We start from the raw sequence: 22,638 nt of genomic DNA on the forward strand, positions 1-22,638 counted from the left end.
GAATGTAAGTCAATTATACTGACACCAGTACATGACTGCTACTTATTTTATTGACCCCGAAAAGATGAAAGGCAAAGTCAACTTTGACGGAATTTGTTCTCGGATTATAAAGACAGACAAAGTGTCACTAAACATTTTATCTGGCATGTTAATGATTCTGCCAGTCTGCCACCTTGAAATGGCTACACCAGTATTAAACATGATAACATTGTGGCTGTGCTAATATTTGGCCTTGTTAATATCATATCTGTGCAAGCATTGTAGTTATACCAAGGTTTTGACTATGTTGTTATTGTGACTATACCAACCTAAATCTAAGATTGTGTGGTAGCTTTGCAACCACATGGCTTTGGGTTCAATCCCACTGCTTGACACCTTGTATAAGTATGTTTAATTAACTCTTTAGCATTCAAATTACTTTATCAAATTTAATGCTTATTTATCCACATTGTTTTGAATTAATCTTGTAACTTAGATTTCAATGATATAATTACATATTTTTACAATGACATTGTTAGGTAGGTGTGAGAGGCCAGATGTGGTCAGTTTTAACATAGAACAAATAGAAAATTTTGGGGCCAGATATGGCTCGTTTAAATGCTAAACGGTTAATAACAAAGGACTCAGTATTTTGGGAAGGTGGAAAGAGTCAAGTATCGTATTTATTACTGTCCTCCATGTTGTTCTTCACCTCTATCTTACTCATTTAAGTTTATAAGCTCTACTACATTGCAGACCTCTCTACCTGCCTTTCTTGTTGACCCATCGTCCCGAGCAACTGAATGGCTGAAATCCCATTTGAAGAATCATCAAGTTGAAGTCATAAATCAACAGGTAGGTGTAACAGATTTCTTTCTTTTACCTCTTCTACCTTCTGCCTCCTCCTCCTCTCTCTACTTCCTCTGCCACCTCCTCTTTCCTACAGTATATATCAGAGGAAGACAAGCATCCTCACTGCAGCTTTCACAACACTGCTTTTGTGTGCCTACTACACACTTCATTCTAGCCTGGTGGTGTCACATGTAGTCAACAGAATGTTTCTAATGATTTTCTATGAAGAAACTATGACTTCCAAAATCATCTCAGGATTGTCTCCCTTGTGATACTTGATGCTGATGATAGCCAATCGCTAGAAATGCATTCATCACACTCCAGGGAGTGCTCTGAGTTGATTGTTAGTACTTTAATGCTTGTTGCTAAAACTGGAATTTTCTCCCTGGCAAACAACAGTGAAAATGTTAATTGTTATGTATTCATACAAAATAGTTTTTTTCTGTCAGATGAAGGCTGGAGCCTTATTTGATCACCTGCAATGTATGAGTGAAGACCAGGAGATTCTATCTGTAGCTTCACCTACCTCGAGATCATCCAATAAAATATTCACTTCAAATTTTGGCACAAGGCCAGCAATTTCAGAGTGATGGGGTAAGTCAATTACATCAACCCCAGTGCTCAACTGGTAGTTATTTTATCAACCCCGAAAGGATGAAAGGCAAAGTCAACCTCAGCAGGATTTGAACTCAGAACATAAAGACGAATGAAATGCCATGAAGTATTTTACCCAGTGTGTTACCCATTCTGCCAGCTCACTACCTTCATCCAATGAAATATTGAAAGAGACAATTTATATCACCTTCCAACCCCACTCACTCCCACCCCTACCCTCACTTCTAAAATATAAGTAGACGTGAAGTTCCTCTACAACAGTACTCCACAACCTTTTTTCACTTGTGGTACACTTGTATTCATTCGTCATCATCATCATTTTCATTTAACGTCCGCTTTCCATGCTAGCATGGGGTTGGACGATTTGACTGGGAACTGACTAACCGGATGGCTGCACCAGGATCCAATCTGATCTGGCAGAGTTTCTACAGCTGGATGCCCTTCCTAACACCAACCACTCTGAGAGTGTAGTGGGTGCTTTTTACGTGCCACTGGCACTAGGGCCAGTCCGGCGGTATTGGCAACGGCCACGCTAAAATGGTGTTTTTTGCATGCCTTCAATGTAATTTGGCGGCACACCTGAACTAAAAATATAACTAAAAGTATAAGGAAAAAAATTACAGTCAGGTTACACTGAGGCACACCTAGCATCATATCATGGCACACCGGTTGTGAGGCACTGCTCTACAGCAATAAACCAGTTTTGTTGAGGCTCTTTTCTCTCGTACTTTTCTGCTCTCTATTCCTTATTCTTCTAGCATAAAGTATCCCCTTTTTTATTTGAGATTCATAGTTTTGCAAACTGCATGACAATCTTACTATACTAATGCTTGTGGCACAAAAACAAAAAAGAACCCAATACACACTGTAAAATGGTTGGCATTGCGAAGGGCATCCAGTTGTAGAAACTATGCTGAACAGAGCACAATGCAGTCCTTGAAGCCATAAGATCTGACCCATGCTAGCATGGAAGACAGTTTTTAAATGGTGCTGCTGTTGCTGCTGTTGCTGCTGCTGCTGCTGCTGCTAATGATGATGATGATGATGATGATAATGATGATGATGCAAACACTGACCAGAAGCATCTCAAGATGGATATTCAAGATTGAGGACAATGGAATTAGATGAGATGAGCCTCAGAAATATAAGAAGAAAAGAAGAAACACAATATCAACACTTGGAAACAATAAATAAAGATCTCTGTAACAGCAGTAGTAGTAGTAGTTATTTGTTTAGCCTAAGGTTAGACTTAGGCTAATCAAAATCCTTCCATCTGTGACCCTCTCTTCTTGTTTCTCAAACACAGTCATTCAGTAGGTCTTTTTTTAAAAAAAACAATAATGATAGGACATAATTTAGAGGTGGTTTGGCTGTGATGTTTACCAGGCTGGAGGTGCAATGGCCCAGTGGTTAGGGCAGCGGACTCACGGTCATAGGATCACAGTTTCGATTCCCAGACCGAGCGTTGTGAGTGTTTATTGAGCGAAAACACCTAAAAGCTCCACGAGGCTCCGGCAGGGAATGGTGGCGAACCCTGCTGTACTCTTCCACCACAACTTTCTCTCTCTCTTACTTCCTGTTTTTGTTGTTCCTGTAATTCAAAGGGTCAGCCTTGTCACACTGTGTCACGCTGAATATCCCCGAGAACTACGTTAAGGGCACACGTGTCTGTGGAGTGCTCAGCCACTTGCATGTTAATTTCATGAGCAGGCTGTTCCATTGATCGGATCAACTGGAACCCTCGACGTCGTAAGCGACGGAGTGCCAACAACATTACCAGGCTAAGTGACCATGCAGAGGCTCAAAATGTTGTTATTGTTGATGTTATTGTTCAACTCCAGGTCAATCCTGATCCAACACAACTCTAATGAAAGATATTCTATCCATTACCATTCCACAGTCTTTTAGACTTGTGACAATGCCATGCAATAACCATCCAGTACACTCTGTTGTACATTTGGTGATAGGAAGGGCATCCAGCCATAGCAAACCATGCCAAAGTATTTCAAGACATTTTTATGTAATTTTGGTAAATATATCTGTTAAAATGAGATGTCAGTGCTATTTTCATTTTTGCATAATATAGACAACAGTTTATTCACTGCACCTTGTATACGGCAGGCTTCTTTTAGTTTCTGTCTACCAAATCCACTCACATGGCTTTGATTGGCCTGAGGCTATATTAGAAAACACTTTTCACAGGTGCTACACAGTGAGTCTGAACCTGGAAGCGTGTGGTTGAGAAACAAGCTTCTTACCACACAGCCATGCCTTGCATCTATTTATATATAAATTAAAATATATATATATATATATATATATATATATATATATATATACTCTCTCTTTACTCTTTTACTCTTTTACTTGTTTCAGTCATTTGACTGTGGCCATGCTGGAGCACCGCCTTTAGTCGAGCAAATCGACCCCAGGACTTTTTCTTTATAAGCCCAGTACTTATTCTATCGGTCTCTTTTGCCGAACCGCTAAGTTACAGGGACGTAAACACACCAGCATCGGTTGTCAAGTGATGTTGGGGGGACAATCACAGACACACACACACATATATATATATATATATATATATATATATACATATATATGTATATATACGACAGGCTTCTTTCAGTTTCTGTTTACCAAATCCACTCACAAGGCATTGGTCGACCCAAGGCTATAGTAGAAGACACCTGCCCAAGGTGCCATGCAGTGGGACTGAACCCAGAACCATGTGGTTGGTAAGCAAGCTACTTACCACACAGCCATACCTGTGCCTATATATATATATATATATATATATATATATATATATATATATATATATATATATATAAAACTGATAATAAAATAATGACTCGGTAATTCTATCAAGTCTTTATTAAAATAAGCAACAGCCTCAAAATCAACAACAACAACAACAGTAGCAGCAACAAAAGACTGTACAACAAATGACTGGAAAATCTCATTGATAGTCACAGCTTTTGTTTGAAGCTGGAATAGATGAGAGATTTCAGAATAAATAATGTCACTTAGCTGTTATTTGTTTCTGTCAATTAAGATTAACTTAATTGCATTTTGAAAATGAAATCTAATTAGAAGTTTGCAATTTTCATTTTTTTTTGTTTTGTATTTATCTTTTTTATTAACATTTGTTGATAAGTTATATTTCCAGTTGCTTAAACTTATTTTTTGCTTGTTATAAATACATTTTGCTATCTTCATAAATATTTAATAATATTTTTTCTTTTATTTATCAGTGAGGAGAAAGATATTTTATGATTTTATGATGCATATATGTGTTGTTTTTGTTGTTTATGTTTATGTGTGTGAATATGTAAGTGTATATTTTCATGTCTGTGTATGCTTGCTGATGTACGCGTGTATTTGTGTATGTTTTTATATGTCTATGCTGTTAAAACTGTCTCTTTGTGTTGCTAGATTTGAAATGAAAGAGATATTCCAAAAGTTTGTGATCCCTTTTAACATTGATCCCAGATTATTACTTTATCATTGGGTTGCCTTCTTATAATATAGTTTATTGTCCGTAATGTATACTATTATTTATCCATCACGGCTGATCTTATCAATCAGTTTCGAGGTTATGTAATTGGATTGTTACCTAACACTCCATTGTATTCCTTGCGTGAAACCGATTGTTAAGATCAGCCATGATGGATATTCAGTACTATACATTTCAGATAATATACCCACTCTATTGACAGATATTCGAGTACATCTTTTCCCTGACTTATGGACTCTTAGACAAGTCACGCATGCATTATGTAGTTTACATATAATACAATGTGTGTGTGTATATATATATATATATATATATATATATATATATATATATATATATATATTTATATAAATATATAATATATATATATTTATATAAATATATAATATATATATATATATATAAATATATATATATATATATGTAAATGATAGGATTGCTTCAATATTTCAGGGGTAGTCTGAAGTATCTAAGCAACAAGAGGATAGTTAAATCCGAAGGCACTCCTGGAAATTACTTGTGTGGATACCGTCTTCATTAGAAGGTATCCAGAGGCAGGTAATTTATTGTTTAAACCGCAGTTTATAATTATAATTATGTGGGGAATTCCCCACATAATTATATATATATATATATATATATATATATATATATATATATATATATATATAAAATATTTATAGCCAGTTCATAGGGTTACCCAGGTTTTCCATAAAGGGCTTAACTTTACATATGTCTCATCAGACCCTAATGATCGATGGCCATTGGGGTCCGAGAAGACATATGTAAAGCTAAGTGTTTTATGGATGCAAAACCTTGGGTGACCCTATGAACTGGCCATAACTAACATTCTCTAAATACTCTACTGCTCTATAACTTATAATGCTTCTCTTTCAAATTTATAATTTACTGATGATGTATATCCAAAGGTTGGACAAAATAATGGAAACACCTTAAGATTTCAAATAAATTTGTTTTAATTTGGGGTAGAACCACCTTTGGCAGTACAAAGTTTGTATTGTTTCCAAACGAATTTTTGTCCATTCTTCAGCTAAAACAGTCTCCAGTTCTTGTAGTGATGATGATGGAGGATATCAATTCCTTAATTGTTTTTCTAAAATGCACCATAAATGTTCAATAATATTGAAATCTGGGGACTGTGGTGGCTGGATAAGATGTTCAACTTCACTAGAATGTTCCTCGAGCCATTCAGTAACAACTTTAGCTGTTTGAATTGGTACATTATCGTCCTGAAAGATTCAGTTTCCCTCCGGAAACAGTTCTTCAACTATAGGATGAATTTGATCAGGGAAAATGCTTAAATAGTCTTGCCTGTTAATTCTGCTATGAAGCGGATTTCCAAGATATAGCCCTCCAGATCATCACAGATCCTCCTCCATGTTTAACAGTTGGAAGAAGGCAGTCTGGGTCAGATGCTTCTTTTGACTGTCTCCACATGTATACTCGGCCGGTGGTCGGAAATAAGGTAAAGGATGCTCTAGGGACCAATTCTGTAGGTTTTTACTCCACTCTAAACGCTTTGCAACGTTTGTTTTTGAAAGTAGTGGTTTTCTGATTGCAGCCCTCCCATGAAATTGGCTTTGTGCAGCTCCCAGCAATTTTCAGTAACACCGTCAATCACATCAGTTATCCTTGCTTTCAAGTCTTCTCGAGGCTTAGTTGAATAAGCAATACTTTTCACACATGCCCCCATAAAAAGAAATCCAATGAAGTCAAATCTGGTGAACATGAGGGCCAAAATAATGGTCCACCTCTTCCAATCCATCTGTTAGGGAATTTCTTGTTTAGAAACTGCCAAACTTGCAGAGAAAAGTGACAAGGTGCACCATCTTTTTGAAGAACTATATTCTCTATCGGTTCTGATTGCTCAAGTTTAGGAATGGAGTAATTTTGTAGCGTTGCACCACGACTTTATGGACACCCTGTAGATATAGACATATATTCAAAATATTTCGTTTGTGGAGTGTTGCGTAGCAGTGTTCTGCATCTTCATGACATTGCACCAGTTCACTTGGCTTAGGTGTCAGAAACTACCGTTTGTGAATCTGGCTTTGAAGAGCAAACAGCTCTCCTTTGTAATTTTCATCAGTTTCCATATTTGAAGCACAAATTGAGCGGCAAAGACTTCCCTTGAGATGACAAATTGCAGTCAGCTACAAAACAGTGGTTGGCTGAGCATGACAAACAGTTCTATTTAAATAACATTTGACAGGTTTTTAGTAGTAGTAGTAGTAGCAGTAGCAGTAGTAGTAGTAGTAGTAGTAGTAGTAGTTACTGCTGCTATTGTTGTTGTTGTTGTTGCTGCTGCTGCTGCTGCTGCTAGTGTGATAGATTGGCAGACTTGGAAGAACATTGGGCAAAATTTCTTGTGATATTTAGTTAAATCCAAAGACAGCAAGCTGGCAGAATTGTCTTACCATTCCAGACAAACTGCTTAGCAGCATTTCATCTGTTTTTAAATTCTGAATTCAAATTCCACCGAAGTCAACTTTGCATTTCATCCTTTCAGAATCAATAAAATAAGTACCAGTTGAGTAATTGACCAACCCCCTCCCCCAAATTTCCAGCCCTTGTGCCTATCGTAGAAAAAAATTATTATTATTATTATTATTATTATTATTATTATTAAGGTGTGGAGGTGCGTAGCTTAGTGGTTAGGGTGTCAGCATCATGATCGTAAGATTGTGGTTTTGATTCCTGGACCGGGCGACGTGTTGTACTCTTGAGCAAGACACTTCATTTCACGTTGTTCCAATCCACTCAGCTGGTAAAAATGAGTAATGCTGTGATGGACTGGCATCCCGTCCAGCTGGGTAACACATACACCATTGGAACCAGGAAACTGGGCCCATGAGCCTGGCTAGGCTTTAAAAGGGCGCATTTATTTTTTTAATTTTATTATTAAGGTGGTGAGCTGGCAAAGTCGTTCAAAATTTGAAACTGATATTTACATTCTTGAGTTCATATACTGCCAAAAGTAATTCTGCTTGTAAGCTACCCAGAGTCAATAAGATGAAATACCAGTCATATACTAGGGTCAACATAAATGACTGTATAATTCTCCTCCAGACTTCTGGCCTTCATCATCATCATCACTACCACCACCACCATCATCATCATCATCATCATTATTAGTCTTTGGATTCACTTATGGTCATATTCCTAGCAAATAAACCTTTCTATTTTCCCATCTGCTAAGATTCTGTTAATCATATGTTCATAGTGTGTACCAGTATCACTAAAAACTGTGTCTTTGGGTTCATTTGTTTCATGTTTCAGGTAAGAATGTTAAACCTTCCTTTATCTGCAGTTTAGACGTGTAGAGTAAAATTAGCTTTAGTGGCAGGGTACACCCTAACACCTTTTTTTCACCATCCTTTGTCTCTTTCTCTCTCTCTCTCACTCTCTCTATCTATCTATCTATCTATCTATCTATTTCTCTTTCTCTATTTTTCTTTCCCTCTCTCTTTCCCTTTCTCCCCACTCTCTTTTCCCAACTGGTTTAGCCATATATCTCCTATACATCAAGACACCTGTTGTTTCTGTCTCTCCATCATACTTTAACCTCTCATCACCTGGCATAAAGGCACCTCCCTTAATACAATCCACCCCTGCCTTCTCAGTTGAGGGGGTTTTGTCATGCAAGTTACTTGGTAACATTACCAGTGCCACATAAAAAGCACTGAGTACACTCTGTAAAGTGGTTGGCTTTAGGAAGGTCATCCAGCCATAGAAACCATGCCAAATCAGACAGCAGAGCTTAATGCAGTGGTGGTGGTGGTGACGATGATGACAATGATAATGATGATAATGATGACAACAAACAACAACAAATGTTTGGGTCATTGCTTATTTTCTATGAGAATATAAAGATGACACTTCAGGTGAGAGGTGTCAAATGTTTCCACTAATACAGTTCTATATTTAAGAGATGAGGAATTATGTACATTATTTACATTATTTACAATTGATGGATATTTGTCCTCATCTTGTTTGTTGTTAACACAACGTTTCGGCTGATGTACCCTCCAGCCTTCATCAGGTGTCTTGGGGAAATTTCAAACTTGGCTTCTCGTCCCTAAGGTATTTTTCGATGTTATTATTATTTTTATTATTATCATTATTATTCGGGTCACTGCCTGGAATAATAATAATAATAATAATAATAATAATAATAATAATAATAACATTGAAAAATACCTTAGGAATGAGAACCCAGATTCGAAATTTCCCCGAAGACACCTGATGAAGGCTGGAGAGTATATCAGCCGAAACGCTGTGTTAACAACAAACAAGATGAGGACAAATATCCGTCAAATGTAAATAATGTAAATATTGTAAATAAAGTTTCCATTAATCTCATTTAAAATAATTTTGCTTTGTCTTTCTCTTTCTCTGTTTTTGCTTTTTAGGACTCTAATTTCCAGACTTCTTTAGAATTGGCTGTGAGATTTGGGAAGACCCTGATTATTCAAGAGATTGAAGCAATAGAACCCTTGCTGTACCCGCTACTCAGAAAAGATCTCATATCACAAGGTATTTCCTGTTGGACATAAAATTCTTCATTTGATCCTGCATTTCTAATATTCATTCAAACGCTTGGAATTGGTCCTTCTCTCACCCATGACCACAGGTTGCATGCAATTGTATGTGTATGGACATGTGTTTTAGACATGGCTCTGTGGTTAAGAAGCTTGCTTTGCAACCATGTGGTTTCCAGTTCAGTTCTACTGTGCAGCACCTCTGGGCCAACTAACACTTTAAGAGGAAATCTGTTAGACAGAAACTTCATGGGAGCAGTTAAGGCGGCGAGCTGGCAGAAACGTTAGCATGCTGGATGAAGTGCTTAGCGGTATTTCATCTGCTGTTACGTTCTGAGTTCAAATTCTGCCGAGGTCGACTTTGCTTTTCATCCTTTTGGGGGTTGATTAGATAAGTACCAGTTATGCACTGGGTCGATGTAATCGACTTCATCTGTTTGTCTGTGCTTGTTTGTCCCCTCTGTGTGTAGCCCCTTGTGGGCAGTAAAGAAATAAGAAACTGCATGGGAGCCAGTTTTGTGTGTGTGTGTGTGTGTGTATACACATATTTGCCACCTTGGCAAGAAGCATGTTGAATTTTTGGAAGGAAAGTTATACTTTCTTACCCTCTAACTTTTTGAAAATATTTATATACCTTGGACTTCGAATGGCTGTGGATGAATAAGGTAATGTTTTAAAATTACACATATTTTTTCGCAAATATGGGTATATAGTGCTGAAGAGAGTAACACATGCGAAATTTAAATTAAATTAATTTATTTAATTTGAACGTTAAACTCGAAACTATAGTGCACTATTAAGTCACTGTAATTTTGAAATAAATTTCTATTCATCTTGCCTGCTTTTTACAGCTGTTTCGTATCAAGACGAATTGTGTTTATTTATTTGAACATCTATTTTTAGCATCTAAGGAAGTAGTTTTTGCTGTCTTCCTCTTTCTCTCTCTTTCTCTCTTTATATATATATATATATATATATATATATATATATATATATATGTGTGTGTGTGTGTGTATGTATGCATGTATATGTTTGTGTGTGTCTGTCTGTTTGTTCCCTTGACATCACTTGACAATTATGCTGCTGTGCTTATGTCCTCATGACTTAGCTGTTTGGCAAAAGAGACTGATAGAATAAGTATTAGGCTTACAAAAAATAAGTCGATTTCTTTGACTAAAATCCTTTTAGGTAGTGCTCCAATATGGCCACAGTCAAATGACTGAAACAAGTAGAAAAATAATAGAATATATATATATATATATATATATATATATATATATATATATATATATATATATATATAATCGTAACTGAACCAAATTCGATAACTGGCACCTGTGCCAGTAGAGCGCTACCAGCACCATCCTAACAGGATCACTGCCAGAGCAGCAGTTTGGCTTCCATGCCAGTGGCACGTAAAAAGCACCATTTGAGCGTGATCGTTACCAGCATCACCTTACTGGTACTTGTGCCGATGGCATGTGAACAAAACATTCGAGCGAGGTCGTTGCCAGCGCCTCTGGACTGACTCCTGTGCAGGTGGCATGCAAAAACACCATTTGAACATGGCCGTTGCCAGTACCGCCAGACTGGCGCTCGTGCCGGTAGCACGTAAAAGCACCCACTACACTCTCGGAGTAGTTGGCATTAGGAAGGGCATCCAGCTGTAGAAACTCTGCCAGATCAGATTGGATGGAGCCTGGTGTAGCCATCTGGTGTAGCCATCTGGTGTAGCCATCTGGTGTAGCCATCTGGTGTAGCCATCTGGTGTAGCCATCTGGTGTAGCCATCTGGTGTAGCCATCTGGTGTAGCCATCTGGTGTCACTAGTCCTCAGTCAAATCGTCCAACCCATGCTAGCATGGAAAGCAGACGTTAAACGATGATGATATATATATAGATAGCAATAAGAAAATGGAGGGGATCAAGAGTTGGTATTCATCAACTTATAGACATTATATTATGTCTATTTATTTTTTAAAAAAGATTTTATATATTATATATGTAAAGCATAATATGTCATGCATGTATGTATATTGCTATAATTGTCTTTTTAAAAAAATATATAAATAGACATAATATAATGTCTAAAAGTTGATGAATACCAACTCTTGATCCCTTCCATTTTCTTATTGTTATATATATATATATATATATATATATATATATATATATATATATATATATATATATATATATATATATATAGAAATTGCAATATAAATTAAGGGTAAAATAACTTTTTACTCTCACCCATTTATTACACTCTTGTGCATTAATAATTGGGTACTCTACCAGCAGTGTATTGGATAGATATTATCCTTTAGTTGGTTGGATTCACAACCTCTAACTCTCTTGGCATTATATATATATACATACATATGATGATGATGATATATATATACACACACACACACACACACACACATATATATATATATATATATTTATATATATATACACACATAGCATAACATATATTATTTGCTTTTTCCTAATTTGTAATTACTTTACATTAGCTCTTTTGCATTCTCTGTTATGCACGGTTAACTGGTTCTATACAGTGTTATTTGTATGTATAACTATTCCTATCAACCATATAATTAGAATTACTTCTAATTGTGTGTGTGTGTGTTTATATGCTTTTAAAAGCCAGTGGCTGTAAGGCTAAAATGTTGGTCTTAGTCTTAAAGTTGAATCTTATCACAATGATCGTATTGTGCCTTTATTGTGGCCGCAGGCAAGGTACATAACTCTGTTTGTTCCAGTTTGCTTGATTAACAAGGGAAAAAAAATACAGTTTACACTTCTATTTTATGACTGAGTTGTTAGCTGTATGAAAGACATCTAGCTTTAACATTGGTTGCTTCAATTAAATAGACGGAAAGAAAACAAAAGCAGTATCCCATCTGTGAAAGCATTGAAAACAAAATGTATGCTAAGCAATAATGTGTGTGTGTGTATGTATGTTTCTTATTCAGTTTTATTTCTAGATTTCTTACCAATCGAGAAAGATCCGCTTTCTAACCTAGATCCAAAGCTCCTTCATTGGAATTTTAAGCAACATTAATAAGGTATTTGTGCATGTTTGTGTGTAAGTCTACAGAGGGGATCCAGAGATTGGTGGTGTGTTTATGTCCCCCGTAACTTAGCAGTTCGACAAAAGAGACTGATAAGAATAAGTACTAGGCTTCCAAAGAATAAGTCCTGGAGTCGATTTGCTCGACTAAAGGTGGTGCTCCAGCACGGCCGCAGTCAAATGACTGAAACAAGTAAAAGAGTCTGTTTCGGCATGGTTTCTACGGCTGGATGCCCTTCCTAACACCAACCACTTCACAGAATGTACTGGGTACTTTTATGCGGTACTGGAACCAGTGCTTTAAACATGGCACTAGCACGGTTACTTTTTACGTGGCACAATCACCCACAAGTCTGCAAGATTAGGATTGCTCAGCTGAAGAAGGACAAGGAATCTCTGTGTGTGTGCGTGTGCATGCATGTGTATGTGTGTGTCTTTGTCTTCATGTGATAGTTCACAAATATTTGTTATCACATAAATGTAATATATGTGTTTAGAGATAATCTGTTGCTAAGCATCAACTATTACATCCCTTTGAACATTAATAAACACAACCAACAAAGAAATTAATGCATATATTAAAAACAGTGTAACAATTATATAATAAGATTTTTTTAATTAGCATGAGTAGACAGAGTGAAAATAGAAATTAATAAATTAAACAGCTCCACACTTTATTTCAAAGCTCTATTTCCTACAAAGATCTAAAAGCTAATGGACATTAAAATAAAACATTAAAGTTGTTATTACCTGATAAATATCATAAATTATCTGTGGGATGAAAGAAAAATTGATTAAATTTAAAAAACAAACAAAAGCAATTTTTAAAAACTTTTAAGAATTAAAATTTACAATTTAACAATTGAAAAATTATGCATTTTCTCAGCCGAGGACTGGTAGAAGGTTGGTAATGGGGAAGTGGGAGATAAAGAAAAGAAAAGTCATTTCTTTTGAGGATTGCTTTGGAAGATTACGAGGTGGTGTTGAAAAGTTCCTGGCATTTGGTTTAGAAAATACAGGAGGATCAGTTAATTATGATTTTATTCAACACATTCCCCTCTCAGATTCACACTTATTGCAGTGGTCCTTCAGTTTTTCTAAGCCCTGTAAAAGAACTCAGAAGGTTGGGCCTCCAACCAGGCCTTTTGTTATACTCTTAAAGCCAGGAATTTTTCAGCATTCTCTCATAATTTGTTCTGCTGGAGGATCATTTGGAGGTTCAATTGCCAAAGAAGAACCACCTGAAGTAAAATGTTCTTGGGTAGTTTTTTTAAGACATTACCCAGGAGGAATCTCTGTAGAATATTCTTCTGGACAGGCCAAAGTATTGCAATGCTTCGTCTTTTGTTTTTTGCTTCTTCCACTCATTGGATGTAGACATGCTGAGGCATCCCTTTGAAGAGTTTTAGTCAAAAAACTCAACGATAGTACTTACATAATTTTTTTTTTATTTTCTTTAAGGCTGCTATAATAAAAGTCATTTGCCCAAGTGGCTGTGTGGTGGAACTGAACTCAGAACCACATTGTTGCAAAGCAAGCTTCTTAACCACACAGTCAAACACTTTTTTTAAACTTTTCAAACCAACCCTTGTTAGCTTTGAATTCTGCTACCTTAGCATTTCTGTCAGTACTAGTATTGGAAACAGCCATCTAGTAAAGAGACTTAGCTTTATCAATAAATAATTGTTTCAATCACAGAATAACCCGTTAATGCTTTTCTGTGATCCACACTGACAAGGTCACCAAATAACTTGCAATACAAGGAAATTTGAGAGGGGAAGGGGGTATTGGAGGAGGTGATCTTATGTCAAATGATGAAAGGTTAGAGTCTGACAGAGGCAGAAACAGGTGTCTTGCTATTGAGGAGGTACATGGTTACCTGGCCAGAGAGAAGAGAGAGATAGGTAACAAGAAACAGGATAGAGACAGGTGTGCTTCTATAAAGGAGATACTTAGTTACCTCCTTTATCGTCTTTACATTAGCACACATATATACATATATGAGAGGCGTCTTTCAGTTTCCATCTACCAAATCCACTCATCAGGTATTAGCTGGCCCAAGGCTATTGTAGAAGACAAGTGTCTTTGGTACCACATAGTGAGGTTGTACCTAGAACCATGTGGTTGGGAAGCAAGCTTCTTCCCACACAGCCACACCACACCTAATAAAAAATAAAGAAGTGAAAAAGCACCAGTGCATGTGTTACTTATTGGTATAATGACGTCCCTACTCCCACCCCCAAGATACAACAAAATATATTTCAACATACATATTGCAACATCAAGAATCTTGCAGAAAAATGCAAAAACAAAATGGCAAAGTTATTTTCCTAAATTCTTTGTTATTTCTAAAATTAACTGAAACAAAGCCAGTGGATTTGAACGGAAGTACAGTGATGGAAGGGTTAAACTAGCAAATATCTTTGGCCACCAATTCACATTTTAGCTCATCTTTTCTTTTCAAAACTGTGCATTTAACCTATCCTTACACCACACTAAATTAATGCCACTTTCTCTTAGAAATAAGTTCTTTCTTTTATTTCTTCATTAATGTTCTTTGATACAGTTTTTCCTTCTGGCATGGTGAATATTTTTTTATTAAAAAAGATAAACCACAACACTGATTTTTTTCCTTGAAAAAATTCTGTTGCTTTCTGCCTCAAATGATTTAACAAACCAAAATGATCCCACAAATTCATAGGAGTTGAAAAAAGAAAATTGAATGGTAATTTTAGAGATCAATTTATTTTGATTTGTGGAGGCAGTGCAGTTCTCCAGTAGCAACCAATTCTTATGGCCAGACTCCAGCAGCCTTAATTTTCATTCATTATTTTTGTATGGAACTCATTTCTTTGACATGGTTTTTATTCATTGCTCAGTTAATGGAAAAGATTTTCATTAACAGAAATGTTTGTTACCACAGGCTTATTTGTGTGTGTGTGTGTGTGTGTGTGTGTGCGTGTGTGTGTGTGTGTGTGTGTAGAAATTATGAGTGTGAGTACATGTACAACTGATACTGTTATGTTTGGAACTTCACATAAATTTTTATCATAATCCAATCATATACACAATGTAACCACACACACACACATGCTGTTGGTGATTTCTTTTCCCTTGGACTTTTCTCTTTCTCCTTTCCAACAAAGAGCTAAGCTCGAAACATCAAGCTCTCTCTTTTCGCCAAGCATCAAGCTAATACCTTTTTTATGCATGTCCTCTTCTTGTCCGTTAATTTTATTATTCTTTTTTTTTAATTGATTGTTTATTTCAATTGACTATATATTCACCATGATAGATTGCTAGCCACTACACATTCTTTATTTTCTCTCTTTATTTTCTCTCCTTGTTTCTTTCCATGTTCCTTTCTGTGGAAGAGCGTAGGCTCGAAACGTTAAAGACTTTTTACACTTCCCAAGCGTTAAACTAATACATCTGTTTGTTGTCTACACCACCTGTCTTCGTCTTTTGTTTTTTTTGTGAATTCTCCTTTTATATATACATATCTGTGTGTGATGTATGTGCATCTATATCATCATCATTATCATCATCATTGTTTAATATCTGCTTTCCATGCAGGCATGGGCTGGACGGTTTGACTGACGACTGGCAAGCCAGGAGGATGCACCATACTCCAGTCTGATCACATACATTATTTTTCACTATAAATCTACAGCATGTTGAAACGAGGAAAGCAAGCTAACAGAAATTTTTTTTTAATTCCGTTATCATGGCCACTAATAAAATATATATATGTGTGCATGTGTGTGCATACATGTATGTGTGTATGTACATACACGTTTGAGAGAGAGACAGACTGATAGACAGAAACAGAACAAATACTGCAAATACTAAACCACCACCTCCCTCTCAATACTACTCCCCTCTCTTAGTTGAGGTTTTTTTTTATCTGATAAGATATTTGGTAATTCTGTTGGTGATGGTGCCACATTGAAATGACACCAGTGCTGGTGCCATGTAAAAAAGCACCCAGTACACTCTGTAAAGCGGTTGACATTTTGAAGGGCATCCAGCTGTAGAAACCATGCCACAACAGACAATAGAACCTGGTATGGCTCCCAGCCTTGCCAGTTCCAGTCAAACCTTCCAATCCATACCAGCATGAAAAGCAGACGTTAAATGATGGTTGTTATTGTTATTATTATTCAGTAGTTTTATTTTTACAACGTGCTTTCACTTCACTACCGAGCGCAGCTCTGTGTGCCTTGGGTATGTGCTGTGGTTTGCTGTGATGCTCTTATGGTTACTGTATTGAAAGTGTTTTGCGTAGGATGTGTGCAGTACCTAGTAGAGCAATTTTATGTATGTTATATATGTTGGTAAGTCCTGGTGTTTTTGTTATGTATTTGTCTGAATATTTTTTTATTATACCTAAGGCGCCTACTATGATAGGAATTGTTTCTGTTTTTAGATACCACATTTGAGTTACCTCTATTTCCAGGTCTTTGTATTTTGAAAGTTTCTCCATTTCTTTTAGGGAAACGTCATCTGCTGGTATTGATACATCAATTAGAAAGCATTTTTTTTTCTTCATGATCTCTGACAACTATATCTGGCCTATTGGCCTTAATTTCTCTATCTGTGTGTATTGACATATCCCAGAGTATGGTTGCTTTCTCATTTTCTGTGACCTTTTCTGGCGTATGCCTATACCATCTTTTTTCTATTGTTATTCCATAGTGTTGGCATAGCTTCTAGTGTATGTAGGTCCCAGCTCTGTCGTGTCTGTGAATATATTCCTTCTTAGCCAGGACTGGGCAGCCATTATTATTACTATTATTATTATAAATGCGGTGAGCTGACAGAATCACTGACACAATGGGCAAAATTCTGAGTGGCATTTCGTCCATCTTTAGAATGTGGGTTCAAATGCTGCCAAGGTCGACTTTGCCTTTCATTCTTTCGGAGTCAATGAAATAAGTACCAGTTATGCACTAGGGTTGATGTAATTGCCTCAACCCCTCCCCCAAAAAGTGCTGCCCTTGTGACAAAAATTTGAAACCATTATTATTATTATTATTATTGTTATTATTATTATTATCATTATTAAAAAAATAAAAGTGACAAGCTGGCAGAATTGTTAACATGCTGTGCAAAAGGCTTAGCTTCTGGTTTTACATTCTGAGTTCAAATTCCCCCTAGGTCAGGTCTGCATTTCATCCTTCCAGAGTTGATAAAATAAGTACCAATCGAGTACTGCAGTTGATATAATCAATTTATCCTTTGCCCTCAAAATTTCTCTCCTTGTGCCTAAATTTGAAATCTTTATTAAAATGAAAGAAATTCTGTCATTTCAGGTCCTCGCTGTGTCGTGCAGATTGGTGAGAAAATCGTTCACTACAATGAAGCCTTCAAAGTGTACCTTGCCACCAGAAATTCCAGTCTGCAAATACCTCCAGATGCAAGGTCCATCATGACTGAGGTGAACTTCACTACGACAGCAGCTGGACTCACCAGCCAGGTAAAACGGTTTTGCTTCTTCCATCAAAACATTTTGCTAACAATATGGATAAATGGGTAGACGCCTCAAGGGAAACATTCATCACCACCACCACCATCATCATCATCATCATCATCATCTTCTTCACCACGTCCACCATCATAATCATCTTCATCACCACCACCACCATCATCAACTTAGCAGCTTAGCGTTATTTCGTCTGCCCTTATGTTCTGAGTTCAAATTCTGCTGAAATCAACTTTGCCTTTCATCCTTTTGGAGTCGATACATTAAGTACCAGTTACACACTGGGTCGATGTAATCGACTTAATCCCTTTGTCTGTCCTAGTGTGTCCCCTCTATGTTTAGCCCCTTGTGGGCAATAAAGAAATAAGAAACATTCGTACGCCAGGCGAAATGCTTAGCGGTATTTCGTCCATCTTTGTGTTCCGAGTTCAAATTCCGTCGAGGTCAACTTTGCCTTTCATCCTTTCAGGGTTGATAAATTAAGTACCAGTTGCATACTGGGATTGATCTAATCAACTGGCCCCCTCCCCCAAAATTTCAGCCCTTGTGCCTAGAGTAGAAAAGAATATTCCGTAAGCTGGCAGAAACATTAGCCTGCCAAGTGAAATGCTTAGCAGCAGTTCATCTGTTATCACATTCTGAGTACAAATGCTGCTGAGGTGAACTTTGCCTTTCATCCTTTTGGGGTTGATAAAATAAGTACCAGTTATGCACTGGGGTCGATGTAATAGACTTACACCTCCACTGAACTTGACGGTTTTGTGCCAAAATTTGAAGCCAATATTCTGTGCAAACATGTCTAGTTATGAGGAAGTTTACCTTGCTTGGAAGCATGTGAAAGTTGGCAACAGAAAGTGCATCTGGCTGTAGAATATCTACCTCAATAAATGACAGAAGCTGCTTCTGCTGCCATGGCTGAAATATGGAAAATACAAAAGAACCTTTATCAAATTTTCAGATTCTGCTTCAAAATTACTGAAAGAAATAAAGTAATTAATCGATTGTTCTGTTTTTCTTTATTGATATTCCCCAGCTATTGGCACAGACCATCCAGCATGAGAAACCACAACTGGAAGTTCGCAAGACACAACTGTTGCAGCAGGAAGAAGAGTTAAAAATACAGCTGGCAAAACTTGAAGAATCACTTCTTGAAGTAAGTTTCCTTTGGTCTTCCTAAAAGTTCTGTGCTCTTAAAGAAAAAATAACAGTAAGACAAAAAAAAATGAGGTTACTGTGTACATTTTTGGTGTTGATAATGTTATGATGGAAAATGGTAGCAAGCTGATAAACTCATTAACATGCTTAGCAGCATTTCATTTGTTTTTACATTTTGAGTTCAAATTCTGCCAAGGTCAACTTTGCCTTTCACCCTTTCAAGGTTGATAAAATAAGTACCAGTTAAACACTGGGATCAATGTAATTGACTTCCCCCGCCCTCGAAATTGCAGGCCTTGAGCCAAAATTTGAAACCAATGTTGTTATGGTGGAGGAAAATAATATTATCATGGAGAATCTCAAGCTGGCAGAATTTTTAACATACCAGGCAAGATGCTTAGCAGCACTTCATCCGTCTATGTTCTGTGTTCAAATTCAACCAAGGCTAACTTTGTCTTTCATCCTTTCTAGGTTGATAAAACAAGCACCAGTTGAGCACTGGGGTTGATGTAATTGTCTTACCCCATCACCCTGAAATTGCTGGCCTGGTGCCAAAATTTGAAATGAATATTGTTACTGTGAAGGGCTGGACAGAATCAGTAGTGCATTGGACAGAATGCTTAGTGACAATTTCTTCTGGCTATTTACATTCTAAGCTCAAATCCAGCCTCAGCTAACTTTGTATTCATCCTCTCAGGGTCAATGAAATGAAGAATCAATCATGTACTGGGGTCAGTGTAGTTAACTTGGCCCCACTCCCTTAAAAAATCACTGGCCTTGTGTCAAAATTAGTAAGAAAGTACTAACAAGTTGACTGGTTGTGTAAAAGTGAAATATAGAATTTATACTGTGTACAACACCAACTTTCCAGTCATTAATGATCCAGACCCTTTTATAATCCACACTAATCTACAAGCAGGAACTTCAAATTCCCAGAGCCACCAGACTAGTTTGAACAGCCTAGTAACCTGCACCTTACAGTATTAATAAACTCATATCATTTATACTTACTAATGCACAGATACCTGTATTTTATTTAATTATTTAAGTAAATTTAAAAATCACTTCTTTAACTTTCTAAGACATCTCAATGCTTCTAAAAGCAAACTTCATTTGTTTGTTTATGTTTATCGTAATTTGAATTTAACGTATGATAGCATCTCATAAAGAGAGATTTCTATACATTTTAAATTTGCAGAAGAATTTGTCATGAGGGCAATTTAGCTTAATGGTTTAGAGCACCGTGATGCATAATCACGGAGGTGTGAGTTCGAGTCTCATAGTCAGCCGCCAACACTTTTTTCTGCAAAATAGGGGTAGCTTATCCTGTTCAGGCTATATTATTAGCATTATCCTGCGTTTGAGAATTTAAAATCACTTCTTTAACTTTCTAAGACATCTCAACACTTCTAAAAGCAAAGTTCGTTTGTTTGTTTACGTTTATCGTAATTTGAATTTAATATTTAATATTAAACGAATGGTTTGTGGCATAAAGAAGATCTGTTTGGAAGGCATCATTAATGGAAAAAGGGGCAGAAGTTGGAAAGATAACATCACAGCATGGACTGGTCTTGACATAATTTCCCTGAACACTCTTGCCAAAGATTGAAAACTGTGGAGGCAACTATCTCATGTTGGTGTGAATTCTACCACAGACAGAAATAACAAGAAATGAATAAGTGAAGTTTTTTTTAGTTTTTTTTAGTTTAGAGTGTGTTGACCAAGGTGACTACCCCTGTTCAGAAAAATTTGTATTCCAGAAAGGCTCTGGAACCTTTGGTTCCAGAAAACCAATGTTGTAATTGTATTACTGAGAGGCTGTAAAGGGCAAACTACAAGTGAAGAACACAATTGTCTTTATTAATATTCCTTCATTACTCTTATAAGATGTCAGCATTATTAGAATTGTATAAGATTCAAGTATTGAAGATCCACTATTTTAATCAATTTTCTCTTCCATCTGACACTGACAATTTGATTTCAACTTGACCTTATGTTTAATAATTAACAGGAACTGGCCAATGCTAAAGGCAACATCTTGGAGAATAAGGAACTCTTGGCATCACTGAACAAGATGAAAGCTAGCAGTAACACAGTGACGGAATCACTGCAAGAGTCTGTGCAATTACAGACTGCTTTGGATCAAGTAAGTTATATGTTTCTTTTTATTGAATTAGATTGAAGCATTTCATAGAAGTTTAGCATGATTCTGTAACGTAAGTTTTTAAACAAAAGAACATAAAGATGAGTGTTTTCTTCAAACGCTCATATTTCATATTTCAAAACTATTTCAAAAAAAAAAAAAAAAAAGGGCCGGCTTGGTTTACTAACTGATGATCAAAAATGAGAAGTGAATAACTCTGAATGGTGGAATCTAAAGCCGTTCAGCTATAAGGTATTAAAGAGTAATCTACATTTGCATTGAGCCCTGCAATGTATTGTTTCTGGGGAATCAATAGATTTATGTATATATATATATATATATATATATATACACACACACACACACACACACACACACACACATATATATGTATAGATTCAGGTGAATATGGTACTTAAGTTTAGGCACCAGAATTAAGAATGGTATTATCCATACAGTTTCAAAATAAGGTGATTAAAGTCAAAATAAGCAACAAGGATATCCAAAGTTAATGCAGTACGATCTGTTTCAGGCGAATTCATTTAATTAAGCAATGTGAGCATTACATCAAATATAAAACGCAGAGCAATCCTCAGCTGCACAAAGGTATAGAAATTTAATGAAATTATATTTAAACAGAAGGACATATTCTTATAACTACATCTAAACTCTCCAAGTAGAAAGGAAGAATACAAAAAACCATTTTGACTTAACCAAACCATACAGGCTAGTGATATGTCTCTAGTATAAACACGGCTTGTATTGAAAATACAAAGGACTCGATAATTGATCAATAAAGTTTATTAATCAATGCATCAAATGCACTTTGTCCCATATCAGAATTAAACAGAAAATTCCAGTAAGGTGATATACGCCATACAGTTCAAGTTTGAAAGCAACAAATGTTGCTTAGTATGTGATAATCGAGCCTGTAAATAAAAGGAACAGAAGAGATAGTCAAGCTCTACAACTGTTTCAAAGGGACATTGGATGAATATTATGAAACATTATGAATGTTTCATAGCTATCCAATGTCTTTTCATGAGGTATATGCAACCATTCTGTTGAAGATTATCTGTTATAATGAATCATACACAAAAACAAAACACAGGCTAGGAGAGACATGCACATTTTAAGAATCAAAAAAACAAAAAAAAGAGTCAGTGATGTCAGGTATGGCTGTGTGGTAAGAAGTTCACTTCCCAAACACATAGAGTCTTGCATTTAGTCTTACAATACAGCACTTTGG

At 36.4% G+C, this 22,638-nt stretch overlaps 1 protein-coding gene across 2 annotated transcripts in view; it reads left to right on the top strand.

The window, feature by feature from the left end:
* LOC106875444 (cytoplasmic dynein 2 heavy chain 1) overlaps nt 1-22,638 on the top strand; it is a 309,460-nt gene that overhangs the window by 245,362 nt on the left and 41,460 nt on the right. For both annotated transcript variants that reach the window (XM_089338346.1, XM_089338347.1), the window contains exons 57-61: nt 736-834; nt 9,400-9,523; nt 17,922-18,085; nt 19,125-19,244; nt 21,258-21,392. In XM_089338346.1, coding sequence (XP_089194472.1) covers nt 736-834; nt 9,400-9,523; nt 17,922-18,085; nt 19,125-19,244; nt 21,258-21,392 — 642 coding nt within the window. The remainder of the gene's footprint in view (nt 1-735; nt 835-9,399; nt 9,524-17,921; nt 18,086-19,124; nt 19,245-21,257; nt 21,393-22,638) is intronic.

The sequence above is a fragment of the Octopus bimaculoides genome, chromosome 20 (assembly GCF_046866305.1).
Source record: "Octopus bimaculoides isolate indiv1 chromosome 20, ASM4686630v1, whole genome shotgun sequence".
Taxonomy (NCBI): Eukaryota; Metazoa; Mollusca; class Cephalopoda; order Octopoda; family Octopodidae; genus Octopus; species Octopus bimaculoides.